The sequence below is a fragment of the Scylla paramamosain genome, chromosome 45, assembly GCF_035594125.1.
Source record: "Scylla paramamosain isolate STU-SP2022 chromosome 45, ASM3559412v1, whole genome shotgun sequence".
In the NCBI taxonomy this organism is placed as follows: domain Eukaryota; kingdom Metazoa; phylum Arthropoda; class Malacostraca; order Decapoda; family Portunidae; genus Scylla; species Scylla paramamosain.
Genome location: NC_087195.1, coordinates 9,653,153 through 9,672,817, shown reverse-complemented (window position 1 = coordinate 9,672,817; position 19,665 = coordinate 9,653,153). Strand labels below are relative to the sequence as shown.

At 53.4% G+C, this 19,665-nt stretch overlaps 2 protein-coding genes and 4 non-coding genes across 6 annotated transcripts; 5 read left to right on the top strand and 1 right to left on the bottom strand.

The window, feature by feature from the left end:
- The first annotated feature begins 373 nt into the window (after positions 1-373).
- LOC135094313 (uncharacterized) lies at positions 374-3,246 on the top strand. The gene is made up of 4 exons (XM_063994311.1): positions 374-409; positions 525-1,975; positions 2,041-2,775; positions 2,826-3,246. Exons 1-4 carry the CDS (start codon positions 374-376, stop codon positions 3,244-3,246), a joined length of 2,643 nt encoding a protein of 880 aa, XP_063850381.1.
- A 212-nt stretch (positions 3,247-3,458) lies between these two features.
- LOC135094538 (U5 spliceosomal RNA) lies at positions 3,459-3,572 on the top strand. Its single transcript, XR_010263863.1, has one exon. It is a non-coding gene; the product is annotated as a U5 spliceosomal RNA (small nuclear RNA).
- Positions 3,573-3,898: 326 nt separating this feature from the next.
- LOC135094312 (uncharacterized) lies at positions 3,899-9,389 on the bottom strand. The gene is made up of 2 exons (XM_063994310.1): positions 7,836-9,389; positions 3,899-7,663 (listed from the first exon to the last, which is right to left on the bottom strand). The coding sequence occupies exons 1-2, from the start codon at positions 9,387-9,389 to the stop codon at positions 3,899-3,901; spliced, it is 5,319 nt and encodes a 1,772-aa protein (XP_063850380.1).
- Positions 9,390-11,233: 1,844 nt separating this feature from the next.
- On the top strand, positions 11,234-11,396 carry LOC135094539 (U1 spliceosomal RNA). The gene has a single exon (XR_010263864.1). It is a non-coding gene; the product is annotated as a U1 spliceosomal RNA (small nuclear RNA).
- A 1,740-nt stretch (positions 11,397-13,136) lies between these two features.
- On the top strand, positions 13,137-13,329 carry LOC135094540 (U2 spliceosomal RNA). Its single transcript, XR_010263865.1, has one exon. It is a non-coding gene; the product is annotated as a U2 spliceosomal RNA (small nuclear RNA).
- Positions 13,330-15,649: 2,320 nt separating this feature from the next.
- LOC135094537 (U5 spliceosomal RNA) lies at positions 15,650-15,763 on the top strand. Its single transcript, XR_010263862.1, has one exon. It is a non-coding gene; the product is annotated as a U5 spliceosomal RNA (small nuclear RNA).
- Positions 15,764-19,665: the final 3,902 nt, after the last annotated feature.

The following is a 19,665-nucleotide window of genomic DNA, read 5'->3' as shown; positions in this document are numbered from 1 at the left end:
AAAACGATATTTCCGTGTTGTACCATAGAAGTCTGTCTTGGAGACTTTCTTTTTCCGTCAACAAATGTGCTAGCTCGCATACATTTCTCCAGTCATAATATTGTTCTTACTCATGATTACATTCTTAGAAAATCATCCCATTCCAAGCAAATAACATGTTCGGGACCTTAGCATACAAGTTGATTCCTCACTGAAATTCCACCTACACATTCAAGAAGTATGCTATAAAGCTAACGGTGTTGCTACTAGTATTCTCAAAGGCACCTTATGTAGAACACCTGACTTCATGTATCAGGTTTTCTTTACACATACCCACCCAATTATCAATTTTGGAAGTGTGGTGTGGAAAACTCGGAGTTTGGGGGATTTCCGCATGCTGGAATCCATTCAAAGGAAGTGGACTAAGAAAGTAGGTGGATTTGCTTGTAAGGTTCGGCAAACTTCCTTTCAGAGCTGACTGACTTTTTTATTATTACCCCAACAACCTAAGACTCCTACAGGATGTGGTGGCCCGCGCACGGCAGGTATCCCTGAGGGCCAGAGAGGCTAAGTGGCTGGAGTTGTGCGCCACTTTTAGCCACCACACGTCTCTAGGCCAGCTGTGGAGGAGCGTGAGGACAGCCTCCGGCGCTGCCCCGCCCCGCCCGCCCGCCCACCCGCACCCGCAGCAGGAGGCAGAGAGGCTTGCCGCCATGTTCACCACGCGGAGCTCCAGTGACCAGCTTCCTCCCCAGACACAACGCATCCAGCAGCAGCTCCGACCACACCGCGACGAGGCTGTAAGGGAGGCGATGGAGGAAGCCGACGTGACTGACCAGCCCTTCTCCCTTCAAGAGCTGGAGCGGGCTAGGAGGAGAGGCCGCGACACGGCAGCGGGGGCGGACGGCGTGCCATACTCCATGTTGGCGCACGCTGGGCCGGCTGGGGACGCCGCGCTGTTGGCCACCATCAACTCCTCATGGATGGCGGGCTGTCTGCCGCCCGCGTGGAAGGAAGCCGACATTCAGCCGATTCCAAAGCCGAGGGAGCCCACCAAGATCAGACCCATCTCTCTCCTCAGCTGCACGGCCAAAACGGCTGAGAGGATGGTGCTCGCGCGGCTACAGTGGCGCGTGGGGCCCTCTCACCCACATGTGTTCGGCTACACCCGCGGAGTGAGCACGGCAGACAGCATCCTCGCCCTGCTGACCCAAATTGACCACCGCCCCGCCGTCATCGTCTTCATCGACCTCGAGAAGGCGTTCGAGCTAGCCAGCCCTCACGCCATCCTCGACGCACTCGTGCGGAAAGGGGTGCGAGGAAGGCTGCTGGTCTGGCTCCGCGACTACCTGCAGCGCCGCCGCGCCAGGGTTAGGTTCCAGGGCCTGAGGTCGACCTTCAAGGTACTTGAGAACGGGACGCCCCAGGGCGGCATCCTCAGCCCCCTACTGTTCAACCTGCTGATGGAACAGCTAGTGGCACTGCCTTTCCATGCTGGCACCGTCCTGCTGAGCTACGCCGATGACCTCGCCCTCGTGGTCACCGGAAGGGGCAACAAGCTCAGGAGGACGCAGCAGGCACTCGACCTCATCAGCGGGAAATGCCAGGACCTGGGGCTCAAGATCTCGGCAGAGAAGTCCCGGGCCATGATGGTGAAGGCGGCAGACCCAACCTGGCAGCTCCGCGTCCAGGGAGTTGAGCTGGCATGGACCAACTCCTACCAGTACCTCGGTGTGTGGGTGGACAAGCGGCTGTCCTTCACAGCCCACGCCGCCTACCTGAGGGAGAGGACGCAGTCTAGGCTGAACGTGATGCGGGCCATGACGCGAATCAGCGCGGGCGCCACTTTTTCCGTCCTGCGCCAGTACTACGTGCACGCTGTTCGCTCGCTGGTGGATTACAGCGCCCCCGTCCTCATAGCACTCTCTCCAAACCAGCAGGAGCGGATCGAGGTGCTACAAAACACCGCAATGAGGACCATGCTGGGGGCACCGAGGTGGTCCAGCGCATGCGTCATGCAGAGCGAGACCAGACTGGTAGTCTGGTACCCCTCACCACCAGGGTACAGCAGATCACGGCCTGCCGCGTAGCGAGGGTGCTGCAGCGTGACGCGGAGGGAGTAACACAGAGGAGACTGAGGCTGGCGGGGACGCAGGGCGCCGAATCTCTCCGCCGCAACCCGTGGCTGCTGCAGTGCACGCTGGCTACCCACAACCTGGCTCGCATGGAGAACTGGCCACAGGCGGACCTCCCTGCCCCCACCTTCCGCGCCCCACCCCCGTGGGAGCCACCCGCGGCAGAGTTCTCCGCCACACAGCTGCCCGCCAGCAAGGCGCTCTGCGCCGTGGAGGAGATGCGGCAGCACGCCTTCATGGCCATGGCGCAGGTCACCGAGCCAGACAGTGTTGTGTACTACACCGACGGCTCGGCTGACCCTGACAGCGGAAGGACGAGCGCTGCTGCCATCACCAGAGGGGCCGAGGTGTGTGAGAGGACTCCCGACCACTGCTCCACCCTGCAGACAGAACTGGTGGCCATCCTGCTGGCCCTGGAGCACGCTCAACACCGGCGGGAGCGCACCGTGGTGCTCCACACCGACTCCAGAACGGGGCTACAGGCTCTCCAACAGCCGTATCCCAGCGACAACGTGGGCCTCGTCACCGCCATCCTGGGTAGCCTCCAGAGCCTCGCCGCGCAGGGGCGGCGGGTGAAGCTCAACTGGATACCCAGCCACGTGCGAGTACGAGGCAACGAGGCTGCCGACGCAGCCGCCAAGAGAGCTGCTAGTGACCCCAGGTGACAAGGCATGTGCCGCCCAGCCTGAGCCAAGTGAGGGCGCGAGCCAGGCTCGCCGCAACCAAGCGCGCCCACCACACGCACCGGGAGCTGGAAACCAGGAAGAGACAGTCAGCTTGGTACGCCTCCGCCACTGGCTACCAGTCGTTGGACGCCTCCCAGCAGCAGCCCAGAGCAGACGGCGTGTTGCTGCAACGCGTAAGGCTGGGCTACTGCACCAGGGAACAGCTGTACGACGACTTTCGGGGGCAGGAGTGCGACCACTGCGGGAGGCACAGCCGCCACCCGCTAGTGCACTACCTACTGTCCTGTCCGGCCACCGCCGCCCTCAGACCAACGCCGCCAACACCGGCCCATCCTGTAGGCTGTGATCTCCTCAGCAGCCGCGAGGCCAGGGCTGCCCTCATCGTCCGCCACACGCCCACAGACCGGATGCTGTGTGTTCTCAGGGCAGCGCCCCCGCCCCGCTGAACAGGTCGCAGCTCCTTTTCTGGCCGGCGAGCAGCACTCCTCGCCGCGCCACCGCACCGCCCACCACCGGGACCCAAGACTCCCCCACCTGCGGGCTGGTGCCCGCTTTGTGTATTATGTACATTCATGTATATTTTTTCCTTTGTGCAATATGTATATATGTATATGTTGACATAATACTCAATAAACCTTTAATAATAAAGTGCCTCGGATAACTCTGCTTTCCCTTCAAAACGCATAAATCTTTCGCCTTTTACTAAAGATTTCCGTGGAGGGGAACAACTCAATGAGTCTTAAGAAATTTTTATTGGCCCACTTAGTGGGCTTCATAACGAAATGAATATGAAAGGGCACAATGGTAGTGATGCTGATGATTTCACATAGAAGGCAGTTTGTACATCTTCGGTGTCTTAGTGCCATCGTGTCTGTTGTGAAGGTAGATCCTCTTTTTTATTTATTAAAGGTTTATTGAGTATTATGTCAACATATACATATATACATATTGCACAAAGGAAAAAATATACATGAATGTACATAATACACAAAGCGGGCACCAGCCCGCAGGTGGGGGAGTCTTGGGTCCCGGTGGTGGGCGGTGCGGTGGCGCGGCGAGGAGTGCTGCTCGCCGGTCAGGAAAGGAGCTGCGACCTGTTCAGCGGGGCGGGGGCGCTGCCCTGAGAACTCGCAGCATCAGGTCTGTGGGCGTGTGGCGGACGATGAGGGCAGCCCTGGCCTCGCGGCTGCTGAGGAGATCACCGCCTACAGGATGGGCCGGTGGTGGCGGCGTTGGTCTGAGGGCGGCGGTGGCCGGACAGGACAGTAGGTAGTGCACTAGCGGGTGGCGGCTGTGCCTCCCGCAGTGGTCGCACTCCTGCCCCCGAAAGTCGTCGTACAGCTGTTCCCTGGTGCAGTAGCCCAGCCTTACGCGTTGCAGCAACACGCCGTCTGCTCTGGGCTGCTGCTGGGAGGCGTCCAACGACTGGTAGCCAGTGGCGGAGGCGTACCAAGCTGCCTGTCTCTTCCTTGTTTCCAGCTGCCGGTGCGTGTGGCGGGCGCGCTTGGTTGCGGCGAGCCTGGCTCGCGCCCTCACTTGGCTCAGGCTGGGCGGCACATGCCTTGTCACCTGGGGGCCACTAGCAGCTCTCTTGGCGGCTGCGTCAGCAGCCTCGTTGCCTCGTACTCCCACGTGGCTGGGTATCCAGTTGAGCCTCACCCGCCGCCCCTGCGCGGCGAGGCTCTGGAGGCTACCCAGGATGGCGGTGACGAGGCCCACGTTGTCGCTGGGATACGGCTGTTGGAGAGCCTGTAGCCCCGTTCTGGAGTCGGTGTGGAGCACCACGGTGCGCTCCCGCCGGTGTTGAGCGTGCTCCAGGGCCAGCAGGATGGCCACCAGTTCTGTCTGCAGGGTGGAGCAGTGGTCGGGAGTCCTCTCACACACCTCGGCCCCTCTGGTGATGGCAGCAGCGCCCGTCCTTCCGCTGTCAGGGTCAGCCGAGCCGTCGGTGTAGTACACAACACTGTCTGGCTCGGTGACCTGCGCCATGGCCATGAAGGCGTGCTGCCGCATCTCCTCCACGGCGCAGAGCGCCTTGCTGGCGGGCAGCTGTGTGGCGGAGAACTCTGCCGCGGGTGGCTCCCACGGGGGTGGGGCGCGGAAGGTGGGGGCAGGGAGGTCCGCCTGTGGCCAGTTCTCCATGCGAGCCAGGTTGTGGGTAGCCAGCGTGCACTGCAGCAGCCACGGGTTGCGGCGGAGAGATTCGGCGCCCTGCGTCCCCGCCAGCCTTAGTCTCCTCTGTGTCACTCCCTCCGCGTCACGCTGCAGCACCCTCGCTACGCGGCAGGCCGTGATCTGCTGTACCCTGGTGGTGAGGGGTACCAGTCTGGTCTCGCTCTGCATGACGCATGCGCTGGACCACCTCGGTGCCCCCAGCATGGTCCTCATTGCGGTGTTTTGTAGCACCTCGATCCGCTCCTGCTGGTTTGGAGAGAGTGCTATGAGGACGGGGGCGCTGTAATCCACCAGCGAGCGAACAGCGTGCACGTAGTACTGGCGCAGGACGGAAAAAGTGGCGCCCGCGCTGATTCGCGTCATGGCCCGCATCACGTTCAGCCTAGACTGCGTCCTCTCCCTCAGGTAGGCGGCGTGGGCTGTGAAGGACAGCCGCTTGTCCACCCACACACCGAGGTACTGGTAGGAGTTGGTCCATGCCAGCTCAACTCCCTGGACGCGGAGCTGCCAGGTTGGGTCTGCCGCCTTCACCATCATGGCCCGGGACTTCTCTGCCGAGATCTTGAGCCCCAGGTCCTGGCATTTCCCGCTGATGAGGTCGAGTGCCTGCTGCGTCCTCCTGAGCTTGTTGCCCCTTCCGGTGACCACGAGGGCGAGGTCATCGGCGTAGCTCAGCAGGACGGTGCCAGCGTGGAAAGGCAGTGCCACTAGCTGTTCCATCAGCAGGTTGAACAGTAGAGGGCTGAGGATGCCGCCCTGGGGCGTCCCGTTCTCAAGTACCTTGAAGGTCGACCTCAGGCCCTGGAACCTAACCCTGGCGCGGCGGCGCTGCAGGTAGTCGCGGAGCCAGGCCAGCAGCCTTCCTCGCACCCCTTTCCGCACGAGTGCGTCGAGGATGGCGTGAGGGCTGGCTAGCTCGAACGCCTTCTCGAGGTCGATGAAGACGATGACGGCGGGGCGGTGGTCAATTTGGGTCAGCAGGGCGAGGATGCTGTCTGCCGTGCTCACTCCGCGGGTGTAGCCGAACACATGTGGGTGAGAGGGCCCCACGCGCCACTGTAGCCGCGCGAGCACCATCCTCTCAGCCGTTTTGGCCGTGCAGCTGAGGAGAGAGATGGGTCTGATCTTGGTGGGCTCCCTCGGCTTTGGAATCGGCTGAATGTCGGCTTCCTTCCACGCGGGCGGCAGACAGCCCGCCATCCATGAGGCGTTGATGGTGGCCAACAGCGCGGCGTCCCCAGCCGGCCCAGCGTGCGCCAACATGGAGTATGGCACGCCGTCCGCCCCCGCTGCCGTGTCGCGGCCTCTCCTCCTAGCCCGCTCCAGCTCTTGAAGGGAGAAGGGCTGGTCAGTCACGTCGGCTTCCTCCATCGCCTCCCTGACAGCCTCGTCGCGGTGTGGTCGGAGCTGCTGCTGGATGCGTTGTGTCTGGGGAGGAAGCTGGTCACTGGAGCTCCGCGTGGTGAACATGGTGGCAAGCCTCTCTGCCTCCTGCTGCGGGTGCGGGTGGGCGGGCGGGCGGGGCGGGGCAGCGCCGGAGGCTGTCCTCACGCTCCTCCACAGCTGGCCTAGAGACGTGTGGTGGCTAAAAGTGGCGCACCACTCCAGCCACTTAGCCTCTCTGGCCCTCAGGGATACCTGCCGTGCGCGGGCCACCACATCCTGTAGGAGTCTTAGGTTGTTGGGGTTGGGGCGCCTTTTGTACAGTTTTCTGTGCTGGTTGACACGGTGGTTGTGCTCGCGCACCTCTTCGTTGTAGTACCACCAGTCTGTCCGGTGGCGGCGGCTCGGGGTGCACCTGGGGATGGCTGCGGCGGCTGCGGTCTGGATGGCCGTCGTCAGGTCCCTCTCCTGCTGATGTAGGTCGGCGGGCGGCTGATAGGCGGCCCACCACTCGTCAAGAGAGGCCTGAAACTTGGTCCAGTCCGCTCTCCTTATGTTCCAGCGTGGGGGCGGGCGGGGTGGGACCGGCGGGGCCACTGGGAGGGTGGTGAGGGTGGCAAAGTGGTCGCTGGTGAGGGTCGGGTGCACCTGCCACGTAGCGCCTGCCGCCAGGTCACTCGAGACCAACGTGAGGTCAAGCCTTTCTCCCCGGGTGTGGGTGGCCTCCCCTGTGTTGAGAAGGCACACGTGAGGGATTTCCTCGAGCAGCACGGCCAGGTGGCGGCCCGTTTCGTTGGCTGGGGACGGTGACTGTAGCATGGGGTGGTGGGCGTTGAGGTCGCCCGCAACCAAGAGACTGGAGTGGGAGGCGAGGGTGAGAAGCTCTCCTGCCTCCAGCTGGTGTCGCTGGCTCCTGTATACGTTGTATACCAGGAGCGGGAGACTTCCCACCTGCAGCTCCAGCGCCAGGACCTCCACTCCGTCCCCGCAGTTGACTGGGGCTGCAACCCTGCTGTGAGGGATTGTGCTCCTCACCAGCGCTGCACAGCCTCGGGTGCCCTCCGCTGTGGGGAGCGAGTGAAGGGTGTAGCCCGCCACCCTCCATTCAAAGTCGGCGGGCGTCAGTGTTTCCTGGAGGAGCACAACGTCAAGGTGCTCCTCGAAGACGGCCTGTAGGACTTGATGTTTCTTGGGTCGCAGGCCCTGCACGTTCCATTGCAGGACTCTGAGCCTGGGGGGCCCTGCAGGCTGGTCCGCGTGGGTGGCGCCCTCAGCATATCTCCTCTCCATGTTGGTGGTGAAGGTCTGGTGGTTGGAGGGAGGGGCACAGACGTGGGTCCCTCGAGTTCAGCGGTGGTGGCAGGAGGCCGCACTCAGAGATGGCCGTGGCCGTCTCCTGGCGGAGAAGCGCGTCCAGATCGTCCCGCCTAGCGGGGACGTGATCAGGGCTGGCAAGCAGCTCCGCCATCAACTGCACCATCCGCGCCACGAGGCAGTTGACCACCGCGCGGGTTTCTTCGCTGAGACAGGCGGGCACCCCGTGGAGAGGATCGCTCGGGACCATGGCTCTCCTCCTCACCGTTGTCGGTGCTGGGCCTGTCGCCGCACGGGCGGGGGCGTCGCCGGGAGGGTCTCTCCCTTGTGCGCCGCTGCTCGGGTGGTGGGGCTTGGCTCGAGCATGCTTGGTAGGGGTGCTACCTGAGCGAGTGGAGGGGTGGGCGGAGGGGGTGCGGCTCTCCGTGCCTATGGCTGGAGGCTGTACCTCGGGTCGGCGGTGAGGGGGTTGCCGGTTAATCTCTTCCGGTCTTGCCGCTGGCTGGGACGGGGGTGGGGGGGTGGCTGAGGGGGCCTGCCGCGGGACCCAAGCTGACCTGACTGGAGGTGGGGCGGGTGCAACGGGATCTCGCGCTGACCTTCCTGGCTGGCCACGTGGTGGATGCTGTTGCTGCTGGGGCTGAGCGATCTGTTGCCGGGGCTGCCCATGCGACGCTGTATGGCGACGTCGACGTTGCCGCCTTGGTGGCGCCTGAGACTGCTGTTGTTGCTGCTGGCGTGAACGAGGCATCCTACGGAGCCTCTCAGGGCACTGGGGGTTCCACGCGTGGTGGTTTTTCCCACAGTTTGGGCACCTGGCGGTGGTTGCCTCGTTGGCCTTATGGCGGGCGATGCACTCCTCCGTCGGGTGGGGCAGGCTGCACACGCCGCACCTGGCGGCATGTTCGCACCGCGCCTGCAGGTGGTTGTACCGTTGGCACCTGTAACATCTTACAGGCTCACCTTGGTAGGGGCGCAGGGAGTATCTGCCCCAGCAGCCGAGATCCAACTTGGCGGGCGGCGGCCCCACACACACAAGTAGCACCTGTCTCGTGGGCAACTTGTCCCTCCTGGAGGTCAGACGCTGGGCGGAGGTCACCTGAGGGTGAGCCTCTACCGCCTCGAGAGGCAGGTCGAGCGGGTAGCGCTCCAGCACCACCTTGTGCCTCTTTTCGCTTGGGTCGAGGAGGAGCACCCTGTTTCCTTCCTCCGCGATGCGGCGCAGGAGTGCCGTGGAATCCTCGTCCTTGGGCGTGACCACGTGCTCACCCTTGAGATTAACCCTTACCTGTATCCGAAGGGTCGGATACTCCCTCTCGAGGGCAGAGATGGCTCGGTAAGAGTTCTCGTATTCGCCCAGGCTGCCCAGCTTGAACTTGGGCCTCGGGGGCTGGTGGCGGCGAGCTCGGCTGGTCGTGACGGTAGTCCATCCTTGCTCCTCACCGCCGTCCTGCTGCTGCTGCTGCACCACGTCGCTGAAAACGGAGAGGTCGAGTGGGGCCCAGTCCGCTTCGGTAGCGTTGTCCTCCTGCCATGAAGGCTGGAGGCTGCGGGTGGCTCGCTTCGGTGAGCGCTCATCACTGCTGCTGTCCTCCAGCAGGTTACGGGCCGCTTTCTTGGGCGTGGAGCACTTTAGGGATGCTGAAGAAGAGGATGCTCTTGCCCTCTTCCCTGAACCGTTGTTCAGCACTAGCACTTGGTCACTGTTGAATGCCATGACGATTGAACGAGGCGGGAACGACACACGTGGTATTTAGGGTAGGTCAGAGGGAGCGTGGCAGCGACCACGTCCGACCCCGACCGTGGCCCAGTCGTGACTGGTAGATCCTCATTTCCCAATGTAATGGTGCAAACATGACTGACACCTGCCCAATTCCGTGATACAAATACACATGAACAGTAATTCTTGAGAGAGTAGAAGACCCTAGCAAAGAAAGCCATTTTATAGATATTACTGCTTACATGATGCGTTGCGATCGAGTGTCCCTTTGTACTGTTGAATTCTGTAAATCTGTACAAGGCTAGCTCAAGATGAGCGCTATCAAGTAAGAGCAGAAAATACTGTCAGCCCCAGTGCTGTCTGATGTCCTTTGTTTTATTTTATTTTATTATTATTATTTTTTGTAAAGATATCCGTCTTAAAATTCAGAAGAGACTGCAAAACTTAGCGTTTACACTTAACTCCGCTGCATGCAGTGAAGGGTGATTTGTAGTACATTTGGATGAACGAAAACGCTGTTATAACTTCCATGTTATGTGAATTTTTAGGTTTAATATTATTTTGAAAGACTGAGAAGATAACTTTTTTTTTTTTTTTTTTTTCATTTTTACAGATAAGTTCTTGTGTAAGGTGGTTTTACATTAATGTGCACAAATGAGGAACAAGACATCACAGAGGCAGTACGAACGAACGAACGAATTGGGGATAGGAAAGTTGGATGAAAGAAGAATTTGAGAGAGAGAAGTGTGTTAAAGTTGGAAGTGGAAGTACAGTTTGAGATGATAGATGACGGGCAGTCCGTCTTGCTACTTAGTTTTCTCCTATTGGCGCCGCCGGGCGTGACTCAGCCAGAGTCTCAGTGAACATTAGCGTGGCAAGTAGTTAGCGAAGTTGTTAGGTTTTGGAAAGTGTGGTAACTGGTTATTTTGGTGTTCTAGATACCTGCACCTTGAAGTCTTGAACGGTACTGTGAACAAGTGAAACCAGAAAATATGAGTTTTTCATGCATGTAAATACAATATCTAATACAAAAGATTATTGTTATTGGGTTTTGGCGGTTCATAATGCGCACAGGAAAGAACTCGCGTAGAAGTAGTGACGGGTAACTAAGGCATTGGGAAGAGTACCAACATTGTTATGCTGGAAAGATCATCGCAGCACTTTTTGTCTGTACTTGTAAAGCTGCGTGGTAAGATTTGGACATAGGCAGAGGCAGCGTGGTAGTTATGCTGGTACAGATGACATGTTTGTTGCCTGAGATTCTCGAGCAAGTTTTGTTTGTATTGACACCCGATGTAACAGATACATCATAGTTAAATACGTATAAAGATTTCCTATGTATACTACTCTGTCCCGTTGTGTTAATGTTCCTCGATGCTGAAACTGTATCAGTACTTGAACGTAATTGTATTTCTACTAGCTGCTTGCCAGAGCACATTATATCCTTTAGTTTGTGAAGAAAAAAAATATTGGTATGGAAAAATTCTTTTGGGAATCTCCGTTTTTTGTGAAAACAACCTTTAACTTGAAATGCTATTGTCGGTGATAAATCCAGATACTCACCATCAATTTACATTTACTTATTTATTTATTTATTTATTTATTTATTTATTTATTTTATTATTATTATTATTATTGTTTTTTTTTTTTTTTTTTTTTTTACCTTTGGCGCATGGGCAGAAGCGAGACAACCAGTAAATGGTAATTTTTTATTTTCAGTTGAAATATAATGATAATCTGAAGGATAATGTTATCGTAAATAAGCCCTTGCATAAAATGTTTTTAAGTTTCGCAGGTGTTTACCTGTAAAGGGTTACATGAGCCAAGTTGTGTTGCTGGGCATACTTACCTGGCACAGGAGACACCGTGATCATGAAGGCGGTTTTCCCAGGGCGAGGCCCACCATTGCACTCCGGCGGTGCTGACCCCTGCGATTAACCCAAATGTGGTTAACTCGAGTGCGAAATTTTTGATAGCGGGGGATTGCGTTCGCGCATCCCCCTTCACTTATTCTAATGTAGAATGACAAATGTTTGGCCGTTACGTAACGATGGAGGTTAATGTAGATTCTTCATTTCTCGCATGTGTCTATGCGGCTCTGCTTACAACTTTGATGGCGAGGCAGTGCGTTCGCGCATCCCCCTATTGTTTCTGATGGTGTGGAATGACAATAGATAGTGAAAACTGTAGATGCATTACCGTTGGGGGATGACGCCAAAGATGCTCTGCCTGCTGTCTACTCTGAGGGGAAGGCCGGGGCTGCATTCCTTCATGTCCGTATTTATTACTGTTGTTGAATGACATTTCGTGATGCTATTACATCTTACGTATTGCTATTATGAACAAGTGTGGATGTTTTTGAAAGATAGTAATTACATGGTATGTCCATTAATCCATAATGTGAAATACCTTTGTATATTTTAGTAATTACAAGGTGTGTCCATTAATCCATAATGTGAAGTACCTTTGTACATTTTAGTAATTACATGGTGTGTCCATTAATCCATAATGTGAAGTACCTTTGTATATTTTAATAATTACATTGTGTGTCCGTTAATCCATAATGTGAAGTACCTTTGTATATTTTCCCCCTTTAAGCAGATGATATGGGAACAAGTATGTCCAGTGCTATTGATTGGCAATGAACGAGTGCCGCACCCACTCCGGAATGCTCACTAAGTGCATATTGCATTTGAACGACACAAGCGTGAACTTTCGACTTGATAATGCTTCGGCTTTATTATTGTAATAGTGCATCAGTTGCCCTGACACGTTTGTGGACGCACATGCAAATTCAGATTTGACATGCTCGGTTATGTGGAACGTATTTGCACGACACATACAAAGTTTCAACGTAATTGGTTGAGTAATTATTGAGGAACCATATGAAATTTCATCCATGCAAACGAAATCTTTAAATTAAGATATTGTTTGCAGAGGAATGGTTTGTAAATGTAAAGATTAGGTTTTGACGAGTCTCTGGTTCATAATGCGCACAGTAGAAAACTTGTGTAGCAGTACTGATGGCTAACTTAGGCACTGGGAAGAATATCAACATTGTTATGCTGGAAAGGACTTGTCTGTACTTGTAAAGTTGCATGATAAGATTTGGACATAGGCAGAGACAGCGTGGGACAGATGACATGCTTACTCTTGCTTGTTGCTTGAGATTTTGAGCAAGGTTGGATCATGTTGAGATTCATTACAGCCGATCAATGTTTATTCTGCTGAAATAAGTTTAGAGATTTCTCATGCATACAAATCTGTCCCGTTGTGTAAACACTCGTTGATACTAAATCTTATTCACTTGATGGTGCATGTAATTGCGTTACTTTGAGGTGCTTACGATCACTTGTTCATTAGGTTTAGGATAAAGAAAGGAGATAAAAAAAATAATACCCGTGAAGGCTGTCAGGCCTACATGTGGCTGCCCCATATGCTACATACTATTATCGCCCTACATTGTTCCATATGATACGTACTATTATGGCCGTGCATTGTTTTTGGACTTTTTTTTTCTCTCCCTCCAAATACTTTTAAGCAGTAATATTTGGGAAGATGGCTCCCAGGTAAGGAAGCACTGGTATAAACCTAAAAAATTGAGAATATATTTAAGTTTCCAACATTGACTTAATAGTATTCTGTAAGTAACCCAGAGGTTTGATATTAGTAGCATAGTACAGCAATGATCGGTCTGGGTGTTCAGCCCGGGACAGTGTGGCTCCCGTGTTTCCCTTGTAAGGTATCGCTTCTCGGCCTTTTGGCTAAGATCAAAGTGTAGTATCTGTTCTTATCAGCTTAATATCTGATACGATCCCCATGTGGGATCTACGATATTAATCTGATTTTTGGACTATGGCGAAGTGCTAGGGGCTTGCTCCACCTTTGCCGCGGATCGGCCCGGTATTGCAGTACTTCCGGGATCGGTCCACTCCCCCAGGGGAGAATAAACTTTTCATCTGAAAAAAAAAAAAAAACCTTAGTAAGGTGTGCATATCAGCATTGCGTAGCAGTCCATAGTGTTATATACTATTGTTACCTTTCCTCTCACTATCTTTTATTTTCCATGTTACACACACAAAGATGACATGCACAAATGATAGTAAACTCCAGTCATCCGCTCAGTTTTGAAGTGGTGTAAATTGGAAAAAAAAAAAAAAAAAAAAAAAAAAAAATATATATATATATATATATATATATATATATATATATATATATATATATATATATATATATATATATATATATATATATATATATAATAATAATAATAAATAAAAATAATCTCAGATCATATTTGCAATTATCGGATCAAATTCAACCAACCTATCACATCACCATACTTTCCATCATAGTGAAAAAAAAAAAAAAAAAAAAACAAGTTAAAGGTTATCAAGTGGTGTTAGGTTGGTGAAAATAGTCCATTTGCCATCTTTTAGAGGGTGTGCTGTCGTTGCACCACCGGAGACTGGCAGCTTTTTTATTGTTGTAAAGTTCAGTCTTTTAAAGTGGAAACTATCCTCGAGGTTATCATGGCAATACGCCCTCTACAAGCACTTGTCAACCGTACGGTGCTGGACCAGGTATGTCTCTGAACACCCAAAGATATCTGCCTACAAATGGTATGCATCACATGCATCAGCACCAGATACGTGAAGGTCACCACTCAACTCAAGAATTTGTACATACTCCTGGATACCTTCACAACCAACCTTATCAACCTCAGCTACATCATTCGCAAGAAAATCGCGAATTTCAACAGTCGGCATCAAATATCACTACCACAGCTTCGTCACCAGCATCAGAATATTCTTTGAACTCAAGTGACACCGACCTATTTGAACTGTCATAATAAGACCATTATAATTTTCACACATGATTAGTGCTCAGTGTGTAATGGATTAAATATTATGTATTTTCTCGTTCATGTATTCCAATTTATTCTGGTGTTCACTGATAACTAATATCATTAGTTTATCTAAATATAAAAAGAATTAAAAGTTTTTTTTTCAGATTTCTATTGTTGAATCTTTCATTGATTTTGTTGAAGTTGAGTGTTTTTTTTTATTGTGCTCAATATATAAGGAAATACATTTTCTTTTATTCACAAAGTATTGGTTACATCTGAAAGCAATTCAATCATATCTACAGCGATGTGTAGTGATGTATTTTTCTTTTCTGAAAATGGAACATATTTTCTTCATTTCCCTGTAGTGCTATTTCAAGAAGAATCATTAATTATGTCAATAAATTACACGTAATACGAATAAACATTTTCCTTATTTATCCTTACCTTAATGTTACAGCCAGCCTTTCCTCTACTGGCACACACTTCCTCATGTTGGTGTCCTGGTGTGCTATAAGGGGCCCAGTTAATGTGATTAGATGACCAAAGGTTTCCTGTGACATCCTAAAGTAATTAAAAAATTTATCAGGGTGCCCTTTTAGGTCCTCAAACAGTGTGTGGAATGCTCCACGTAGTAATCGCTGACTGACTATGGGGTGTACCCAGTGATTTCTTGGCTTCTTTTTTCGTCTCCTCCTGAGCAGGAGTGCACAGGTTACTGCTACCTCCACGGCATCCATGATGAAACTAAACAATAGTTGTCGCCATCGCGTGGCTCGTGTGCGGATGTACCTTGCCGACAACTTTTCGTTGCGACAATTTTTTTATTGCGACAATTTTTTGTTGTGACAACTAGCAATAAAAAGTTGCTCGTGTGCGGGCAGCCTAACAGCATGATAGCACACATGAACAACTCATGTGAAGGTTATTTTATATAATTAAAAATTATGATTCTGGTCTTACAATCATTCCCAAGAAATACAGGTGTCCAGGCGACGGTAAATAAGTAAAAGATATGTCAAACTTTCGTGTCTTTTAACAACATAATAACAGAACATGTGAAGAATGAAGAACTCTTGTTAAATGTTCATGACCGTAGCAGTAGGGAACATCTGTAGATGCTACATCCTGTACATCTGCGTTGAACACTAAATGCTTGCGTGGAAGAAGGGCATCTGAACAAGTATATACATGCTACTTGAAGTTTGTGCATTGCAAAATTGTAAAAAAAAGTATGATTCTTCATTAGTATTCTATTATTGTATTGTAGAAATTGTTGATTGTGAGGTATTGTGAGGGATGAAATAGAGAAAGCATACTTTAAATGCGGAGCTGCCATTATTGCTGTGACATGCAGTCTGCGCAGGTGGTCGGCGTTGATAGTATTGGTTCAGAATTGCGGTGTTTCTGATAACTCTGGTTTCCCTTCAAAACGCATAAATCTTTCGCCTTTTACTAAAGATTTCCGTGGAGGGGAACAACTCAATGAGTCTTAAGAAATTTTTATTGGCCCACTTAGTGGGCTTCACAACGAAAGGAATATGATAGGGCACAATGGTAGTGATGCTGATGATTTCACATACAAGGCAGTTTGTACATCTTCGGTGTCTTAGTGCCATCGTGTCTGTTGTGAAGGTAGATCCCCATTTCCCAATGTAATGGTGCAAACATGACTGACACCTGCCCAATTCCGTGATACAAATACACATGAACAGTAATTCTTGAGAGAATAGAGGACCCTAGCAAAGAAAGCCATTTTATGGATATTACTGTTTACATGATCGCGTTGTGATCGAGTGTCCCTTTGTACTGTTGAATTCTGTAAATCTGTACAAGGCTAGCTCAAGATGAGCGCTATCAAGAGCAGAAAATACTGTCAGCCCCAGTGCTGTCTGATGTCCTTTGTTTTATTTTTTATTACTTATTTATTTATTTATTTATTTTTGTAAAGATATCCGTCTTAAAATTCAGAAGAGACTGCAGACCTTAGTGTTTACACTTGACTCCTCTGCATGCAGTGAAGGGTGATTTGTAGTGCATTTGGATGAACGAAAACGTTGTTATAACTTCCATGTCATGTGAATTTTTAGGTTTAATGACATTACTTTGAATGACTGAGAAGGTAATCCTATTCTTTTGTTCTTTTTTATAAATAAGTTCTTGCATAAGATGGTTTGACATTAATCTGCACAAGACTTATCATAGAGTAAGTGAACATTGGTGTGGAAGTAGTTTGTGGAGATGTTATGTTTAGGAAAATGTGTTCGTTGGTTATCTTGGTGTTCTAGACACCAGCACTTTGAAGACTTGAACGGTACTGTGAACAAGTGAAACTAGAAAATATGAGTTTTCATCCATGCAAATGAAATCTTTAATACAAAAGATTATTGTTTGCAGAGGAATGATTTATAAATATTGGGTTTTGACGAATCTCTGGTTCATAATGCGCACAGGAGAGAACTTGTGTTGAAGTATTGACGGGTAACTAAGGCATTGGGAAGTATATCAACACTGTTATGCTGGAAAGATGATCGCAGCACTTCTTGTCTATACTTGTAAACTTCATCGTAAGATTTGGACGTAGGCAGAGGCAGCGTGGTAGTTATGCTGGTACAAATGCTAGCTGCTATGTACCGTCTCCTATATACCACTGCTTTGGCTTATATTATTATTTATTATTAAAGGTTTATTGAGTATCATGTCCACATATACATATATACATATTGCACAAAAAGAAAAATATACATGAATATACATAATACACAAAGCGAGTCTTGGGTCCCGGTGGTGGACGGTGCGGTGGCGCGGCGAGGAGTGCTGCTCGCCGGTCAGAAAAGGAGCTGCGACCTGTTCAGCGGGGCGGGGGCGCTGCCCTGAGAACTCGCAGCATCAGGTCTGTGGGCGTGTGGCGGACGATGAGGGCAACCCTGGCCTCGCGGCTGCTGAGGAGATCACCGCCTACAGGATGGGCCGGTGGTGGCGGCGTTGGTCTGAGGGCGGCGGTGGCCGGACAGGACAGTAGGTAGTGGCTGGGCGGCACATGCCTTGTCACCTGGGGGCCACTAGCAGCTCTCTTGGCGGCTGCGTCGGCAGCCTCGTTGCCTCGTACTCGCACGTGGCTGGGTATCCAGTTGAGCCTCACCCGCCGCCCCTGCGCGGCGAGGCTCTGGAGGCTACCCAGGATGGCGGTGACAAGGCCCACGTTGTCGCTGGGATACGGCTGTTGTAGAGCTTGTAGCCCCGTTCTGGAGTCGGTGTGGAGCACCACGGTGCGCTCCCGCCGGTGTTGAGCGTGCTCCAGGGCCAGCAGGATGGCCACCAGTTCTGTCTGCAGGGTGGAGCAGTGGACGGGAGTCCTCTCACACACCTCGGCCCCTCTGGTGATGGCAGCAGCGCCCGTCCTTCCGCTGTCAGGGTCAGCCGAGCCGTCGGTGTAGTACACAACACTGTCTGGCTCGGTGACCTGCGCCATGGCCATGAAGGCGTGCTGCCGCATCTCCTCCACGGCGCAGAGCGCCTTGCTGGCGGGCAGCTGTGTGGCGGAGAACTCTGCCGCGGGTGGCTCCCACGGGGGTGGGGCGCGGAAGGGGGGGCAGGGAAGTAAGCCTGTGGCCAGTTCTCCATGCGAGCCAGGTTGTGGGTAGCCAGCGTGCACTGCAGCAGCCACGGGTTGCGGCGGAGAGATTCGGCGCCCTGCGTCCCCGCCAGCCTCAGTCTCCTCTGTGTCACTCCCTCCGCGTCACGCTGCAGCACCCTCGCTACGCGGCAGGCCGTGATCTGCTGTACCCTGGTGGTGAGGGGTACCAGAGGGTTACCAGTCTGGTCTCGCTCTGCATGACGCATGCGCTGGACCACCTCGGTGCCCCCAGCATGGTCCTCATTGCGGTGTTTTGTAGCACCTCGATCCGCTCCTGCTGGTTTGGAGAGAGTGCTATGAGGACGGGGGCGCTGTAATCCACCAGCGAGCGAACAGCGTGCACGTAGTACTGGCGCAGGACGGAAAAAGTGGCGCCCGCGCTGATTCGCGTCATGGCCCGCATCACGTTCAGCCTAGACTGCGTCCTCTCCCTCAGGTAGGCGGCGTGGGCTGTGAAGGACAGCCGCTTGTCCACCCACACACCGAGGTACTGGTAGGAGTTGGTCCATGCCAGCTCAACTCCCTGGACGCGGAGCTCCCAGGTTGGGTCTGCCGCCTTCACCATCATGGCCCGGGACTTCTCTGCCGAGATCTTGAGCCCTAGGTCCTGGCATTTCCCGCTGATGAGGTCGAGTGCCTGCTGCGTCCTCCTGAGCTTGTTGCCCCTTCCGGTGACCACGAGGGCGAGGTCATCGGCGTAGCTCAGCAGGACGGTGCCAGCGTGGAAAGGCAGTGCCACTAGCTGTTCCATCAGCAGGTTGAACAGTAGAGGGCTGAGGATGCCGCCCTGGGGCGTCCCGTTCTCAAGTACCTTGAAGGTCGACCTCAGGCCCTGGAACCTAACCCTGGCGCGGCGGCGCTGCAGGTAGTCGCGGAGCCAGGCCAGCAGCCTTCCTCGCACCCCTTTCCGCACGAGTGCGTCGAGGATGGCGTGAGGGCTGGCTAGCTCGAACGCCTTCTCGAGGTCGATGAAGACGATGACGGCGGGGCGGTGGTCAATTTGGGTCAGCAGGGCGAGGATGCTGTCTGCCGTGCTCACTCCGCGGGTGTAGCCGAACACATGTGGGTGAGAGGGCCCCACGCGCCACTGTAGCCGCGCGAGCACCATCCTCTCAGCCGTTTTGGCCGTGCAGCTGAGGAGAGAGATGGGTCTGATCTTGGTGGGCTCCCTCGGCTTTGGAATCGGCTGAATGTCGGCTTCCTTCCACGCGGGCGGCAGACAGCCCGCCATCCATGAGGAGTTGATGGTGGCCAACAGCGCGGCGTCCCCAGCCGGCCCAGCGTGCGCCAACATGGAGTATGGCACGCCGTCCACCCCCGCTGCCGTGTCGCGGCCTCTCCTCCTAGCCCGCTCCAGCTCTTGAAGGGAGAAGGGCTGGTCAGTCACGTCGGCTTCCTCCATCGCCTCCCTGACAGCCTCGTCGCGGTGTGGTCGGAGCTGCTGCTGGATGCGTTGTGTCTGGGGAGGAAGCTGGTCACTGGAGCTCCGCGTGGTGAACATGGTGGCAAGCCTCTCTGCCTCCTGCTGCGGGTGCGGGTGGGCGGGCGGGCGGGGCGGGGCAGCGCCGGAGGCTGTCCTCACGCTCCTCCACAGCTGGCCTAGAGACGTGTGGTGGCTAAAAGTGGCGCACCACTCCAGCCACTTAGCCTCTCTGGCCCTCAGGGATACCTGCCGTGCGCGGGCCACCACATCCTGTAGGAGTCTTAGGTTGTTGGGGTTGGGGCGCCTTTTGTACAGTTTTCTGTGCTGGTTGACACGGTGGTTGTGCTCGCGCACCTCTTCGTTGTAG

Excerpts from the sequence above, each read along its gene's own strand:
- LOC135094313 (XM_063994311.1), top strand. The coding sequence starts at position 374 with ATGCTGGAATCCATTCAAAGGAAGTGGACTAAGAAA. Across the intron at positions 1,976-2,040 it reads ACCATGCTGGGGGCACCGAG|GGTACAGCAGATCACGGCCT; the intron begins GTGGTCCAGCGC and ends CCTCACCACCAG. Across the intron at positions 2,776-2,825 it reads AGAGCTGCTAGTGACCCCAG|GCTCGCCGCAACCAAGCGCG; the intron begins GTGACAAGGCAT and ends GGCGCGAGCCAG.
- LOC135094312 (XM_063994310.1), bottom strand. The coding sequence starts at position 9,389 with ATGGCATTCAACAGTGACCAAGTGCTAGTGCTGAACAACGGTTCAGGG. Across the intron at positions 7,664-7,835 it reads ACTGCCTCGTGGCGCGGATG|ACCTTCACCACCAACATGGA; the intron begins GTGCAGTTGATG and ends TCCAACCACCAG.